General features: G+C 39.5%; 1 protein-coding gene across 2 annotated transcripts; it reads left to right on the top strand.

The window, feature by feature from the left end:
• Nucleotides 1-4936: 4936 nt before the first annotated feature.
• Nucleotides 4937-15852, top strand: LOC124661128 (probable LRR receptor-like serine/threonine-protein kinase At1g06840). 2 transcript variants are annotated; one of them, XM_047198984.1, is made up of 21 exons: nucleotides 4937-5303; nucleotides 6196-6354; nucleotides 6784-6931; nucleotides 7498-7569; nucleotides 7802-7873; nucleotides 8608-8751; nucleotides 8844-8915; nucleotides 9035-9106; nucleotides 9482-9556; nucleotides 10554-10622; nucleotides 10853-10921; nucleotides 10991-11062; nucleotides 11666-11752; nucleotides 11832-11900; nucleotides 12113-12603; nucleotides 13211-13363; nucleotides 13623-13909; nucleotides 14094-14145; nucleotides 14597-14847; nucleotides 15008-15142; nucleotides 15271-15852. In XM_047198984.1, the coding sequence occupies exons 2-21, from the start codon at nucleotides 6249-6251 to the stop codon at nucleotides 15622-15624; spliced, it is 2850 nt and encodes a 949-aa protein (XP_047054940.1). In that variant the 5' UTR covers nucleotides 4937-5303; nucleotides 6196-6248; the 3' UTR covers nucleotides 15625-15852. The 2 variants fall into 2 exon arrangements, with proteins under 2 accessions (XP_047054940.1, XP_047054941.1); XM_047198985.1 differs by lacking the exons at nucleotides 4937-5303; nucleotides 6196-6354 and having other exon boundaries at nucleotides 6877-6931; nucleotides 7498-7540.
• The last annotated feature ends 436 nt before the right edge of the window (nucleotides 15853-16288 follow it).

Raw genomic sequence — 16288 nt, 5'->3', positions numbered from 1 at the left:
ATGTCTTCCGCTTTCTCTGGTCCTCAAAAATAGTGTTAGCGTCAAGGTCACTGAATCACCGAGTTCACAATTAAGGAACGGAATAGTGAGTGCATGGCTCGCACAATCCAAGTGTCACTATCTTGGTCTAATCAACGGCGCCGTACTAATTATGCAGGTCGCACGTCTCGACCCTCTCCTAGAGAAATCAGCCAATCGGATGACACATTTTGGCAAACAGTTCTCTGGTCATACTTGGAAGTTATTGTGAAAACTACAGCGTGTCTCGCTGACTTTGTTAGCAGCTGGTTATTTAGGGGGTCCGTACTGCCAACGCCAAACCCTTCAGATTATTCAACTAGCTATTTCTTTGCTAGGTTTAGCGTGTTCAGGAAAGGTCAAATAATATGCGGCTCAGGTCAAAATGTAAAGTCTTGAATTCTGGAAGGGTTTGAATTCAAGAATTTAACATCGACACTCTAGCATAAGATCATATATATGTGGAGCTTAAATAAGTTAATAGTGAGGATGGTCTTCTCTATCGGCAATCTCATCATAACTGAACTCATGCCAATATGAAGTCGTACGCCGCAGTGTTGCCAATAGTTTTTCTGTTCTCTGGTCACACACTCACACTACTTAACTTATGTTGACAACAACAGCTTTGTCGCGCTGACTATGTTAGGCAATTATCCCGTACTACCTAACCCTTCAGATCAGCCAACCATTTTTTTGGCTATGAACAACTGGTTTAGGAAATGTGAACTATGGCTGGGGACAAAATGAAATCTTGATTTCTAGAACGGTTTTAGTTCAAGAATAAAACCGAGACGCTCTACCAGTAGACAAAGTAAGATGCTTAAATAGATATATTAATGTACGTGCATCCGAATGAACCTTGCCTCTTGCTATTGGAGTATACTTCATTTAAAGAATGCAATTTATGTGAGGGAATGCCGTCGAGGAGTGGAGAGGATCCGAACAGGTCCTAATTGAACTTTCACAATCATCATGCAAGTATAAGCTAAATTTTTGTGTTTTGTACTGCATTGTACACATCGTAAATCTTCAGTTCAAAAGGTGTCCTCGAGGGCATAAATGAAGAGACTAAAGAGATTGTTTGGAAGCCCTCCACTCTCTCGAATTCGCGGAGCACACAGAGCTCGGTTTCAGCTGCTCCTTACAAATGAACTATAACTCCTTCCGCTCCGGCAGCGCCGTCGAGGAGTGGAGAGGATCCGAACATGTCCTAATTGAACTTGCATAATCATTATGTTTGAATCTCAAGCTGGAGAAATTATTCATGATACAAAATAGCAACTCCTGTATAAAAAGGAGGAATGCGTGGAAATACAAACACACCTTGCTGACTTCACCGAACAAGAGGTGCATGCTGCTATTATGCAAATGAAGAAAAATCTGGACTGGATGGATTTTCCGCTGAATTATACAAATCTTTTTAGGATGTGATTAAGAATGCCTCGATGGCTATGTTTGCGGCATTTCTGCGAGGGGGTTACCTTTGTTTCATCCTAAATTTTGGAACCATTATTTTGTTGCCTAAAAATAGAATGCGATTCAAATCTAGCAGTACCAATTTATTTGTTTACTTCATCTAAGTTTTAAGATTTTTTACTAAGGTTGGTACTAATCGTGTTATGAAGTCGCACACAAGGTGGTTAGACTGGTGTAAATGGCTTTTATGCCAGAGAGATATTTTAGAGGGTGTTTGCAGTTATCCATGAAACCATTCACGAACTTCATAGGAATAAAATGAATGGATTCTTCTAAAAGTTGATTTGGACAAAGTATACGATAAAATGAATTGGACTTTCTTGAAACAATCTTTGCGCATGAAAAACCCGAAGTGGTGCCGTTAGATTGAAGAATGTTCATGCTCTGTTTTCTCGAGATACCTATAGGGGGGAGAAAGAGATTAGAGTATTATAGATCTTGTTTCTTTTGGTGAAGAGATGGTCAAAAAAGAAAATATGGACTCACTAAGTGAAACATTATTTGTCAAGCAAAAGATCAAGGCCGGTTAGGCATTGAAGTGTTAGAGTTAAAATACAAACGTTTGTTTAGTAAATGGATGTTTAAGCTTTTGGACGAGGAAGAGATTTGAAAAGAATTAATTCGTAACAAATATTTTCACTCTTAAACGATCCTAAACCAATTCCCAAATGGAGTCCACCACCGCCGGGTGTTTTGATAATTAATTCGGATGCAACAATTTTTGATTCTGCAGACAGGATGGGTGCAGGTATTGTGGCCAGGGATCATACATGTGGAAGCCGAAGCTTTGGCTCTTCAACGTGCGGTTTTACTGGAATACTGGTCCCTCGTTCAGCGCCTCAACTTATCACTCGTTCAACACCTCAACTCGTCCACCTAAAAATAAGAGGGCTGTGATAAAGTTATCTTTGCTTCGGACTTCTTGTCCCTCGTTCAGCGCCTCAATTCATCGAAAATGGACATATCATCTGCTGGAATACTTGTTCATGGGATCAGGCCATGACCAGCTCCTTTACGTCGATCTCTTTTATCCATGTGAAGCGCAATCTTAATGAAGCAGCACATATTTTAGCTAAATTCTGCTTTAGTGTTTCCTCTAGCGAGGATTTTCATCGATTTAATCAATAAATCACTGTTTTCTGTAAAAAAAAATCCCGCTTCATTTGGCGTTTTTGAATGGCTTAGTGAAATTTAAAAAATTTGTTTTTCAGGAGGGGTTCTTTTAAGATTGAGAATGGTGCCAATACCAGATTTTGGGAAGATTGATGGTTAGGAGACGCTCCTTTATCGCAACATCACCCTTTTCTATATAATATAGTCAACAAAAAATATTTTTGTGTGGCTGATTAATTAGGTCGTTGAACTTAACTTTTCGAAGAACATTGACACCCAACAAGTGGACGCAATGGTTAGAAATAGTTAAACGCCTGATGCATGTTCAACTTTCTGTTTGGGTAGTTTTACTGTCAATCAGTGTATTCTGATCTTCTAGATGATCAAACTAAATACCTTTGAATATATAGATGGAAAATAAAAGTTCCTTTAAAGATTAAGTTCTCCATGTGGTTTCTTCATCAGATAGTAATTTTAGCAAAAGATAACCTTGTTAAAAGGAATTGTCAAGGATGTAAGAAATGTGTTTTTTTGTGATAAAAATGAATCCATACACCACTTGTTCTTCGGATGCCCACTAGCAAAAATTGTATGTTGATTAATTCATATAATTTTTTTTACATTGTCTTCTCCTGCTAATGTTATGAATCTATTTGGAAAATTTGTTAAATGGTATTTCCAAATAGGACTCAAACTCAGATTAGAGTGGGAGCATGTGACATCATTTGGGCTATTTGGCATGCGTGAAATGATGTTATTTTAACAAGCCGCAATCTCAAACCTTCTTGTAGGTTATCCCTTTGGCTATTCAGTGGAACCATAGTGGTCCTATCTCCAATTAGGAGAGCAACAGGATGCCATCGAGTCTAGGTGCAACCGACTGGAGATGGTAGCACGAGATTTCTACAACCCGCGCTGCAAACAACATGATCACATGATAGATTTTTGATGTATCATTGCATTTACTTTTTATTTATTTCTTTCGCTAGTTGATCTTGAAGTGTAATAAGTGTGTCATTGCTCTGAATAAAGTAATAAATAAGTGATATGCATCACTTTGATGCAGGGCCATGCCCCATTTCGGAAAAATATGCATCCAGCAATAAAACAACACACTGTCCTACTAAGTTTCATTTACTCTACTTCTAAATTTGGACAACGAAATTATTATCTCTTTAATCGTCATGTTATGCAATTAATGGTGAAAACAGTTTAGACCATGAAAAAATGGTCGCACTGTACCCAACATTGGTGGTGAAATTCACGACCACGTAGTTGACGCAAGGACATGCTTGATTGAGGATTCTCATATCTGAGTATAAATATCACTGCTTCAAGGATGACGCCTTGAAGAAAGATCGGACCTGAAGTGCTAGATTTAGCGTGCAAGGGTTTATAAATTCTAGCTCAACCTTAGAACTAACTAGTCTCACCACATAGCAGATCGTAACTTTTTAATAAAAGGCCGTTTGTATCATCATGATGCAGAAGCCGGGGTCTAAATCCCCATTTCGAAAAAAAAGCAGATCGTGGTGAGAAATGCCCAGCCGCGGGAAGTTATCAGTTCCATCAAAAGTAGGACTGCAAGCACCGTTGATATGGGAGGTAGCGAACAAGAGCGGTCCTCGAAAGAGGCTTTCACCTCGGAGTGAAAACCAAAGTGGCAGGAGCTAGGGTTTAGTTTATGCACTGATTTTACATCCAAATTCTAGCTTCGGATCTAAAGAATAATAATAACCAATGAAACAATTTTTCCGCACATCCCTTTAACCTCTCCACAATAAGGAGCAACATCTTTGTTAGGGGTAAAGCATCGCTTTACCACGCAACATTTTGACAAATAAAAGCCATGGATCGACATAGACCACTTTAATTTTACTTTTCTACGATGGGCGCTTCCACAGAAATTTGCAGTGCAACTTTTGTTGCACCATCGACTTCAGCAGCTGCCATCCCGCAATCAAACGGTCCATATCGTACTTCGTAGGAACAAACAATCGAATGGCAGAGCGAGGCCAACATCGCAATTCACAGCCACAAAACCCACAAGAACAAATCCAATGCGCGCGTGCTGGAGCCACCAACCAAACAAAACCCATCTCTCGACTCGTCGTGTCACTCCTGTATGAACAGGCGACGAGAAAACAAGAAACGACAGCAGCAAGATGTCACTCCTCCACTTTTTTCTCCGCGTCTAAAGACGACGGATTCGCTTGTTGTTGGCCCCTGCAATCCAGGAGGAGGCGTCAGAGTCGGCACGAGGCCTTTCTTTCGCTCGCTCCGTTCCACGGCGGTGGCGCGGCGGTCGCCGAGCCGTTGAACCGCGGCGGACGCGGGTGCCGAGCCGTCGTCCTCCCTGACCCAGCCTCGCCACTCCCCGACGCAACAATAGAATAAGCCAGCCGCGCCAATAAACTAGTGCTACTTCTACTCTGCGTCTCTGCTACTACTCCTCTCCTTCCTCTTCCGACCAACAACCCACTCGCTCGCTCGCCGCTGGCCGCGCCGCAACCCCAAAGGAGGAGGTGGGGGCGGGTGGAAAGCCACCTGGAACAGTAACAGCTACAAAAGGCGGAGGCCTCCCGTTCCTTCCTTGCCGGTACTAGTCGCCGTCGGGAAGAGAGCATCGGCGTCCGCTTCCGCATTTGCTCGCCGCCCGCCCCGCCGGGGCTCCTCGCTCGTCTCCGGCCACCCAGGTGCTTGATTCATCTCCTCCTCTGCCCGCTTCTCATTATCCAAAACATTTCTTTTGTTTTGTCGCTGCTGTTCGATTGAGGTCCGCTGGGAGCAGCAGGATTTATGTCGGGTTTTCCAGTAATTAGTTTTCGATCCTCTCTTCAGCATCTTGTATCATCTTGCCGGTCTTATTAATTTAAGGCAGGGCTACAGCCTAATGTTTAAAAAAATCCTCTCTTCGCGGCTATTCTCTGGTAGATCAAAATTTCACTGCACGTTTCGGTTTCCCCTTCTGCTGTTCATCATATACTCCACAACAATAATTATGGAACGGAGGGAGTAGCTTTCTTGGTCTCTTAGTTCCTTTTGGATTCTAGTAGCTTTCCAGTTTCCAAGCTTTATCTGTCTGAAAACTGATAACTGAAAAAGTAACCGAATGAGATGCTCGCGCTAGCAACTAGCCAATACTTTGCGGAAACGTGCATGCGGTTGCCGTGCAAAATCAACCCTTTTACTCCTTTAACCTTGTGCACATACCCGTTAGCCTTAGCACGTCTGCTCAAATCCCAATTGCTCTCATCTCAACAACAAAAAAGAAGTCCCAATTGCTGATTAGTATGGTCTTGCTGTCACTGTTAATGGATTTACTATAATCAACTATGGAGTGTAAGTACTGTGCGAGCTGGCTTATTTTTCTCTAGTCAATGAAAGCGAGTTCATTTTGCTAGCTCTAGGCCATGTCTTCTCCCGAAATGCAGAGTTAGGCCATACACGTTGTTATTTCTTAATTAAGGATCAGAGTCAATGAAAATGCTTTCACACCTTAGATGCCAGGAATAAGCACCTTCATCCTGGAGGCATCAATCGTTGGAATGGTCCTAAGCACATGTTTCTTTCCTTGTTTATGATCAGACTTTTAGGGATACGAAGGGACGCCAAGTTGCTGCAGATTCTCTTGTACAGACATGGCCAGCTTTGGAGGGTTCCTCTATGCAGGGGCAGCAACCCTGCTTCTTTTGTGCATCTTTCATGTGGGTGTCGTAAGGGGACAGAGCATTCACCCTACTGAAGGTAACCTCTAGTTCTTAGTCACTTTTTGCAGAAAATAACTGAAGGTGGTTTGCCAACTAGCTACCCCTTTGGCTCCTGAATATTAGCCTATCGAAGCACTGGATGCCATTCCCTTGTGTGCACGCCCTTGTTTGTGCAGATTTAATCAGATTTATTTGTTGCATGTTTGGAAGTCTTGAAAGTATCTTCAAGAGCTCAGTTTTCTCATCTTGTCAAGTGTCCACTTATGTTTCAGTACTAATCAGTTAGACCCATGAACTAGTCCAAGAAGTTCACAAACTGCACCTAATCATACATATAATATCTCAGTACTACACATACTATTCTATTAGTAGTAGCCTAGTGGATATAACTAGATGATGGTTTTCATTGACATAATATATCAATATTATCCTGCTGTACATTAAAATTTCCCTGTCTTACATGCAGCAAACGCTCTCAATGCTATCAAAGGAAGTTTAATTGATCCTATGAATAACCTCAAGAATTGGAATAGAGGAGATCCATGCAAATCAAACTGGACAGGAGTCATCTGCAACAAGATATCAAGTGACACATATCTTCATGTAACCCATTTGTATGGTTAACACGCCATCCTTATTTATATCGCACTTTACTTTTTCCGACATGTTAAGGTTAGCTTTAATATGGTCTTTCCGTGTACTTGTACATCGATCCCTCTACTGAAGCAATTAAACTTGCAAGTTGCAACAAACTACTGTTCACAGATAATAGCAACAACAATAAAAAGGAGCTTCCAAACTAAATAGAACTGAAAGAACAACTTGCTTTATTAGCTAGAGATCTTCCACATCTCCATTTTTTCTTTGAAGCATATATCCACAGCTTTAGTAAGTTTCTCCCATATTTTTTTTAGACCAAAGACCATGGCAGTCAAACCTTACAGCGAAACCTTAAAATGTCACTAAATCTCCCCCATGTAGATCCTCTTCTTTGTTTCAGGCTAAGTTTGCAATTCCTGGTCAAAATAAGGGTCATTTGCTGATGCATTTGTTACTTTACTCTATGTTGTGTCTTAGAATCTGCTTGTTATTTATTATTTATAATTTTTGTATAATGCATGTTATACTGATGGCATATCATGTCCAGTTTTGTTTAATCATGTTTTTTTTGCCCACGTAGAGAATTGTTTAAGATGAATCTTTCTGGAACTTTGGCACCAGAGGTTGGTCTTCTGTCTCAGCTGACAAAATTGTAAGTATGATTTGCTGAACAGTTAAAGTTGCTAGCTGAATTTAGCAATTAAAATGTTTCTTCACTATTACCTCAAATAACCAGACGGAAAAATGATACCTGATCTGTCCCATTTGAACTGTTTCTTTCATGGCTAGTTCTTTATTCTGCATGTATGCTTTTCAGGTTGTACCATTAAGTACCCAACATATTACATATGTGAACTAACTTCTATTTTTTATTGTTTTGGAAGAGATTTTATGTGGAACAATTTGACTGGTAACATCCCGAAAGAGATAGGCAATATCACAACGCTCAGACTTTTGTAAGTTCCTCATATCTGAACTTACTTGTATACTTACATTTTCAATGTGGACCTGAACTCACTGTACTGTTTATCTTGCTAAGCAGAACTTTAAGCACCTACCCTGTGTGCCTAAAATGGCACAACATTTATATCGGCAAATATATTTGGTTTAACGTTTGCACTTAGCCTTTGTGTTTTGGTCCCATCTTTTGGATTTTAGATAGTTAGACACACAATGTTCCAATCTTCTATTGTTTTCTAAAGATGCATTAAATGGGCTAAACGGTGTGGCTTTGGACCTACAAAAAAACTTTCCAAATGCCTATTTTCTTTCAAATATACTCCCTTCATTCCAAAAATAAGTGTCGCAGATTTGTTTAGATATGCCTGTATCTAGACACGTTTTAGTGTGTAGATACATGCGAATCTAGACAAATCTCTGACACTTATTTTGGAACGGAGGGAATATATGTACATAAGTCATAAGGCACCTAGATTACTAGGCAGTTTTGTATATATCTGATTTTTTACTTCATCTCAATTAGCGTATCACATATCTGAAGTTTTCCTGCTCTTATGTCAACATTTGTTGGGCGGATCACTTTTCTTACCCTTCTACACTCACCATTGTCGAAACAGTAATAGATGTTACTGTCTAGTTTTCTTTTCAGTTCTGCATGGCAGATGAGTACAATTTTTCTAAATGCAATTAAACATTCAGAATAATCTTCACTGTTCCTCATATTTTCCAGAACTTTGAATGGTAATCAACTATCTGGTTCCATACCAGATGAGATTGGCTATCTCCAGAAGTTAAACAGATTACAGATTGACCAAAACCAAATATCTGGGCCCATACCTAAATCGTTTGCCAATTTAACAAGCATGAGGCATCTGTAAGTTTCAAGATCATAATCTTCTCGCTTTCATTCCTATGTTGCTTCTTATTTAAGCTTCCTCATAATCTTGACTCTCCGTTTATCTATAGTCACATGAACAACAATTCATTAAGTGGGCAAATCCCATCAGAGTTATCCAGAATGCCTGTGCTCCTTCATCTGTAAGTGGACCACTGCTTTTGTTCATTTATTCTGAGTTCTGAGCTTTTCTTTTTTCTCCCTATTATTTATTCTGCTGCATGGGTTGTATTTACACTCATATACTACTGTAAACTTGCAGTCTTGTGGATACCAATAATTTATCTGGACCTCTTCCTCCGGACTTAGCGAAGACGCCTAGTTTGAAAATATTGTAAGTACATTTTGTGTAAATATATGAGACTTCTTTGACATAGAAAAGTTAAATTTATATCAGAATGCGTTGTGGATTTTTCAGAGAGTATATGTATATCTGATGCTGGTATCATGATGATTACTTTAGTTTTTCTAATCTAAGAAGATTAAGTAATGCTGCAGCCTGCATATTTCAGGACTATACTCTATGATATAACTTTACTGCTGTATTAAACGTTGCTGACATGTAATAGGTTTTACCCTGCTTGTGTTACTGAACAATACAAATATTTTTCTCTCAGAATGGTTCTCTCTTCTTTTAGATAAATTTGATACTCACTTAGCTAACAACTTTCATTTCTTATATCTGTATGTTTTTTTTTTTTACTTCTAGTCAGGCTGATAATAATAACTTCAGTGGAAGTTCCGTCCCTGCTGCATACAACAACATACAGACACTTTTAAAGCTGTGAGTACAGCCCCTTTCCTCCATACTGTCATTTCCTTCAATTTAGTTTGATTTCAACTGCAATCATATTACTAAGAAAGACAGACTTAGATAGTTAACATAAGATGTTTGAGTGGATAAAATCGGTGTTCAGTAGACAAAATTTGTTTGAAATGTGTGTGTAGAGACATGAAATATGAGTAAACCCCAGAAGAATTGTGTGCAGTAGACACTTTAGGTATACTAGTGTACTTCATTCCGAATTAGCACTTCTGGAAGTCTTGAAAAGAACTCCCAAAAGAAAAACCAGAAACATTGACACAACTTGCAGCTACCATCTCACAAAACTTCAACTCCAAATCCCATCTACACATGGACAAGGAAAAACCCAAATCATGTTGTGGATAATACCAAACTAAGAGTTCTTCAAAGTGTCTAAGTATTTGCAGAAGGATTTGTAGTTGGACAGAATTAAGATTTGAAAACTTGATGCATGCAGATTTCTTCTGTGTCAATGATGTCGATTTTTTTCATATTTATCCTGACATTTAGAGATTCTAATTTATTTCCACGTCATTTGATTTAAAAGAGAAGCTGTTTTAGTTACAAGAGTTGTGCAAGGCTTTGGCGAACATATGCCAAGGCCTGATATAAGGGAATACAACACATGCGACAAAAACAGTAAAGCGTACTCTGACAGTGGTTAGTGCAACAGGTGGTGGAATGCACTCCGCCATGATGTGAAGCCATTGCCTGCATATCGTAGTTCTCCCCTAGAAGATCCTCCAATTTCTCTCATGCGACATGAACCATAGGGTTAGATGGGTATTTCTTTTGGGTTCGTTGATATTTGGTTCAGACATAGAGTAAATCTTACGTATTTGGGAAAATGTCCCCTTGTCCAATTAATCAGGCCCTCAGTCTATGTAGACAATTCATTTGTAACGTCCATTCTATATCATACACAAACTCAAATCAAGATATGTGTTCAAGTTCATAATCATTTTCATGTTACCAGGAGTCTAAGGAATTGCAGTTTGCAAGGAGTTATTCCTGATCTAAGTGGCGTACCTGAATTTGGCTATCTGTAAGTCCAAATAAAAATAAATGCTGCAATTTCATTTCATTCTTTGCTATTTTTGATATCCTACTATCAGGTAGTATCTTTTTTGTTAGTTCGTACTAGCACTTTTGGAACAATTTTTTTGTCCACAGTATGTTTTCTGAATATTTTCTCTCGATAAAATTGCCCATTCAGTTTACGACATGCAGGAGATTATTCTGCATCTCTTTGCTAATTCTGGCATGCAATTTCAGGGATCTTAGCTGGAACCAACTGACAGGATCTATACCAACTAATAGGCTCGCTTCAAATATCACTACAATGTATGTTGCTCTTGGTAACCTTATTATGTGCTTCTTTAAATAAGAAAACTAACTTCTAGTTTCTTGCAGAGATTTATCGCATAACTTTCTTAATGGAACTATTCCGGCAAACTTCTCTGGGCTGCCTAATCTTCAGTTCTTGTAAGTAATGTTTAACTTACAAGACACTTATCCAACCACCTGTGCTTTTCTCGAGTGCTAGCTAACCTATCATGCCATTCAAGATGGATGTGTTCCCTGTTGAACTACAACTTAATACGTTTCTTTTGCATAACAACTAGTGATTGAAAAGAAAAGTTGTCAAAACTGATCCTAGCGTGTGCTTGTTGCCTAGGTTTGTGTTTTTTTTTTCTTGTGACAAAACCGTTTGTGATTTTCTTGCAAATTAACTTGCTGTCCCATTTAATGAAAACTGAAAAGATGAGCAAAGGTTTTGAGCGTTCTCTACAAAAACTGAACCTACTTTACAAGAACAAGTATGTCGGCCAGCAGTAATTGATAGAACTACATATGAAGGTGTCACTTTACAGTATAGATTTTGCACTTGATAGAACTGCATGAAAATCACAATTCATGTGCCGGAACCTTAATTTACATTTCTTGCACTTTGTACTTTTTTTTTCCTCTTTTCACTCTTTGGTTGCCATAGGTTTTTGTTGGGTTTCATCTCTAGCCTACCCCGAATTGCTTGGGACAAAAGGCTTTGCTGTTTCTGTTGTTGTATATGAAGATGTCGTTTTACAGGTCAGTTGAAGCGAACAATCTCGATGGCGCTGTTCCATCGGCAATCTGGAGTAACATCACTTTTACGGGAAACAGAAGCCTTGTTCTGTATGATACTCTTCGCAAATGTACTTTCTGCTAATCTATTTGAGATATGAATGTGTAATGTATTTTTGTGACACTGCAGGGACTTTCAAAACAACTCCCTTGACACTATTCCGGCTGCATTTGAGCCTCCAAAAGCTGTCATTCTTCTGTATGTACTTCCTTATCAGTTCATACTTCCTGCATACATATATAGATATCCCAGTTTCAGCTGTATGGTTTGCTTGGAGTATGGAAATTTCATTGATAAGTTTAATGCAGATCCAATAATACAGACAAATATAATACTGATCACAAGAATTTGTAAACCAAATCATTTCTCTTTCTGGTGTGACAATAATCATTACCATCGTTATTCTACAGGCTTTCTGGAAACCCTGTTTGTGACGCTTCTAATGCAGCTCGGGCAGCCGGACTTTGTCAACCCACATCTGTAAACGAAGCACCATCTGGACCACAAGTTAGTATAGACTGTTTTCCTTGTCCGAAAGATAAAACTTATGAATACAATCCATCTTCCCCTATACCTTGCTTCTGTGCTGTGCCTCTCGGAGTTGGATTTCGGCTGAAGAGTCCAGGGATCTCAGACTTTCGCTCATACAAAGAAGCCTTTGAGATCGACTCAACGTCTTTATTGAGCCTGAGTATTTACCAGCTATACATTGAGCAGTACATATGGGAGGCTGGTCCAAGGCTGAATATGCATCTGAAGTTATTCCCAAATAATACAAGTTTATTCACTATGTCGGAGGTTATGCGGCTCAGGGAATTACTTGCTGGATGGGAGATTACTCTATCAGATACTTTTGGTCCGTACGAGCTTCTCAATTTCACGCTTGGTTCCTATGCAGACGGTATGTTGAATTTACTTTGCACCAAAAGATGCCACTCACAATTCTACCAATTAAACAATTACTTTGGCAAACAGGCAATGTGATATTAACAGAGTTTTTACAACTGTTTCTTATGCTAATGGAATCGAAATCCATGAATTTTTAAATTTGATTTTCCTACCATACGAGATAGTATACACTATAGAGTTCAATTTTTTAAAATAATTGCACGTTACATGATAAACTTTGTTATTTTTTGCGTTCTTCCAGCGTATGTCCCATGATTTTTTTGTGGTTATTTTTATGAGATAATTGTCATCCCTTATTCAAGCCCAATAATACCTCAAAGAAGGCTCGCTCATGATGGGTGCAGAAAAGTAAGTAGGGAGATTATCCAATTCTTAGGGTTCATGCGAATGAAACTCTCCTAAGAGATGGGAGGACCTCTCCACAGAATGAAAACACCGAGATCTTTTCAAAAGGCGCGCCAGTTTAACGAGGAATTTAGAAGAAAAAATCTTGTTTTAAAATTTACCACTTCATGGTCCATACTGATTCTGCTGTACAAAATACTCCATATAATTTTATGATTCACTAGTTTATTGGTTTGCCTCTTTTTGCTTTGCAGAATTTCCAGCCGTGATGTCATCAGGTTTAAACAAGGGTGTACTAGCAGGGATTTTGGTAGGAACGATTACTGCTGCTATTGCAGTATCTGTGGTTTTTACAATTTTTGTAATGAGAAAACGGTCAAAACGTCGAACAGTTTCGAGGCGGTCATGTAAGTCATCACATTTGTTTAATGAACATATCTTTCCATGTGCTACATATAAAAACCTTGTTGTCTGACGAATTAGAAACGCCTTGCTGCTTCACCTGGCAACTAATGTTATATAGGAGCATCTTTCTTTTAGTAGGATAAGGAGCTACGACATGTCAACGTCTAGCATGTTTCAACTATATATAGCAAGTAAATTTATAGTATCGCAGTAGCCATTATATTCAGTCCACAACATCTGAAGAAGCAGATTATTTTGCAGTACTGTCGAGGTTCTCTGTCAAGGTCGATGGTGTGAGATGCTTCACATTTGAAGAAATGGCTAAAGCAACCAATGATTTCGATGATTCAGCTGAAGTTGGTCAAGGAGGTTATGGAAAAGTCTATAGAGGAAATCTAGATGATGGAACAGCCGTTGCAATCAAACGAGCACATGAAGATTCTCTGCAAGGTTCAAAGGAATTTTGCACAGAAATAGAGCTGCTGTCAAGATTGCATCATCGTAATTTGGTATCCCTGATTGGCTATTGTGATGAAGAAGAGGAACAGGTGTGTGTCTCAGTTTTCAAATCAAATACACATATATTATTGAAATTCGTATATTGGTAATGTCGTGCTAAGCATGCTTATGCTTAGGGTTCTCCAGTGACCTCAGATCTGCTTAGTTAGTCTTATATTGTAAAGTATCTGCAGACCACGGGATCTGCTGCTGATAGAGAATTGTGTTTTGCAGATGTTGGTGTATGAATTCATGCCAAATGGCACCCTACGTGATCATCTTTCTGGTGCGTAAGCGGCATGTATTCACGCGTTTATGATTTTCTAGTTTCATCTCACCTGATATAACCATGTCTTTTTACATTAGTACTTTTTTATCCTCAAACTATTTAGTGTGTTCATCAGTGATGCATGCTATTATATTACTCCCTTTGCTTTTATTTACCCTGTGTTTTGGATATAGTCAAAGTCAAACTTAACAAAATGTGACCAAACAAGTAGTAAAAAGTAGCAACATTCATAATACCAAGTTTATATAATATGAAAATACATTTTGTGGTGGTTCTAGTAATACTAATATTGTATTTTAGATGTTGATACTTTTCTCTACATATTTGATCAAACATGACAAAGTTTGACTTTGACCAAACCCAGAACACAGGGTAGTATATGCTTTTTTTTTATAACCGAAAACAAATTGGGTGTCAAGCACCTAATCTAATTTGACACTTTGTGCAGTAACTTCTAAAAGACCTCTGAACTTCAGTCAGAGGTTGCATATTGCAATGGGCGCTGCAAAGGGAATCCTCTATCTACACACCGAGGCAGATCCTCCTATATTCCACCGCGATGTTAAGGCCACCAATATTCTATTGGACTCTAAGTTTGTAGCGAAGGTGGCTGACTTTGGTCTTTCAAGACTTGCTCCGGTCCCGGATATTTCAGGAACATTGCCAGCTCATATCTCCACTGTTGTCAAGGGCACTCCAGTAAGTCTTAGTACACCTAGTAATGTAGGAAGAGCTGTACTCACTATGATCTAATTACTGATGTTCCATACTAGACAGCAGGAAACAGCTGAGCCTACTTATATGTAATTTGTAGTATGAAAGCTCGGTTGATCATATCTGTCCTCTTCATTTTTGGCAGGGCTATCTTGATCCAGAATACTTCCTGACTCATAAATTGACAGAAAAAAGTGACGTTTATAGCCTCGGTGTTGTGCTTCTTGAACTATTGACCGGGATGAAGCCAATCCAGTTTGGCAAAAACATCGTCAGAGAGGTACAGAGGTTCCCACCCTGATCCGTACCTAATGTACTGCTTGAGATATTGATTTATTTTTACCTTCTGTAAGAATCAGTAGAATTTTATGACCGAACTACTAATATATAATGTGTTTCTTACTGTAGGTAAACTCGGCTTACCGATCTGGAGACATTTCTGGAGTCATCGACAGCCGGATGTCCTCATGCCCTCCGGAATGCGCCACAAGGTTCCTCTCACTGGCCTTGAAATGCTGCCGGGACGAGACTGATGCGAGGCCTTACATGGCCGAGATCGTCAGGGAGCTGGATGGCATCCGGAGCGTGTTGCCTGAAGGGGAGGATCTCTTCTCCTCAACCTCCATGGTGGCAGGCTCTTCGGCCGCACTGACAGATTCTGGATCCATGTCCCTGACAGGGGAGATATTTGACTCATCCCATGCCTCCAACAGCGGCCACGCCAACAGCGGCATCCCTTCCGGGACAGTGGCTCCTCGTTAGCATCACTGGCTAGTGTTTTTTTGTGTGTTGTAAATGGGCGTAGATGGTAGGCATGTCAGCAATTCTGTACATGGAATGGGTGTTGTTTTGTTTGAAGATCAGGGTGTGAAGTACTACATTAGGATGGAATGCAGTATTGATAGACAGTTAGACACTGCTGACGAGTGCAATTTGATGAACGCTAACTAAATCTTTCTGGGCAGATTGGCTAGAAAACTCCATCGATTATTCTCTGCTTTTGGTAAGCCCGAACACAGATTCATAAGGAAATGGAACAGATTCAGAAATATTCAGAGTAAACAAGAAATTTAGCTACTTTCAGATGATAGATTAGCTGGCGTTTCAAGGTTTACAAAGACGAGTTTGTCAATAGCCAGAACAACGGTGGCTAGATTACATGCTCGGCTACAAGCTAGATATCCATGGCGAGTGATGACAAGCAAGTGAGCAGACGAAGAAAAAGTAAACTGAAGATAAAGTGAGGTGGTTAGAAGCGTTAAGTTTTTTTGTGATGCGTTCGATCACAAATGAACAGCTACGGATGGACATGACAAGCAAAGCAGTAAGTTACTTAATCGAATCTTCATAAGACAGTTCATCGGGTAGACAGTTCCTTACAATTCCCCGCCGTCAACAATATGCTTTTCCTCAAGGCTGGAAGTCT

Source organism: Lolium rigidum, chromosome 6 (assembly GCF_022539505.1).
Source record: "Lolium rigidum isolate FL_2022 chromosome 6, APGP_CSIRO_Lrig_0.1, whole genome shotgun sequence".
Taxonomy (NCBI): domain Eukaryota; kingdom Viridiplantae; phylum Streptophyta; class Magnoliopsida; order Poales; family Poaceae; genus Lolium; species Lolium rigidum.
The sequence above is the reverse complement of the archived record's forward strand: the minus strand, read 5'-3'. Positions and strand labels throughout refer to the sequence as shown.

Bases quoted from the DNA above. Each gene is read 5' to 3' on its own strand.
- LOC124661128 (XM_047198984.1), top strand. From the start codon at position 6,249: ATGGCCAGCTTTGGAGGGTTCCTCTATGCAGGGGCAGCAACCCTGCTT. The intron at 12,604-13,210 runs GTATGTTGAATT...TTTGCTTTGCAG, and splicing joins GCTTGGTTCCTATGCAGACG to AATTTCCAGCCGTGATGTCA. The intron at 15,143-15,270 runs GTACAGAGGTTC...TTCTTACTGTAG, and splicing joins GCAAAAACATCGTCAGAGAG to GTAAACTCGGCTTACCGATC.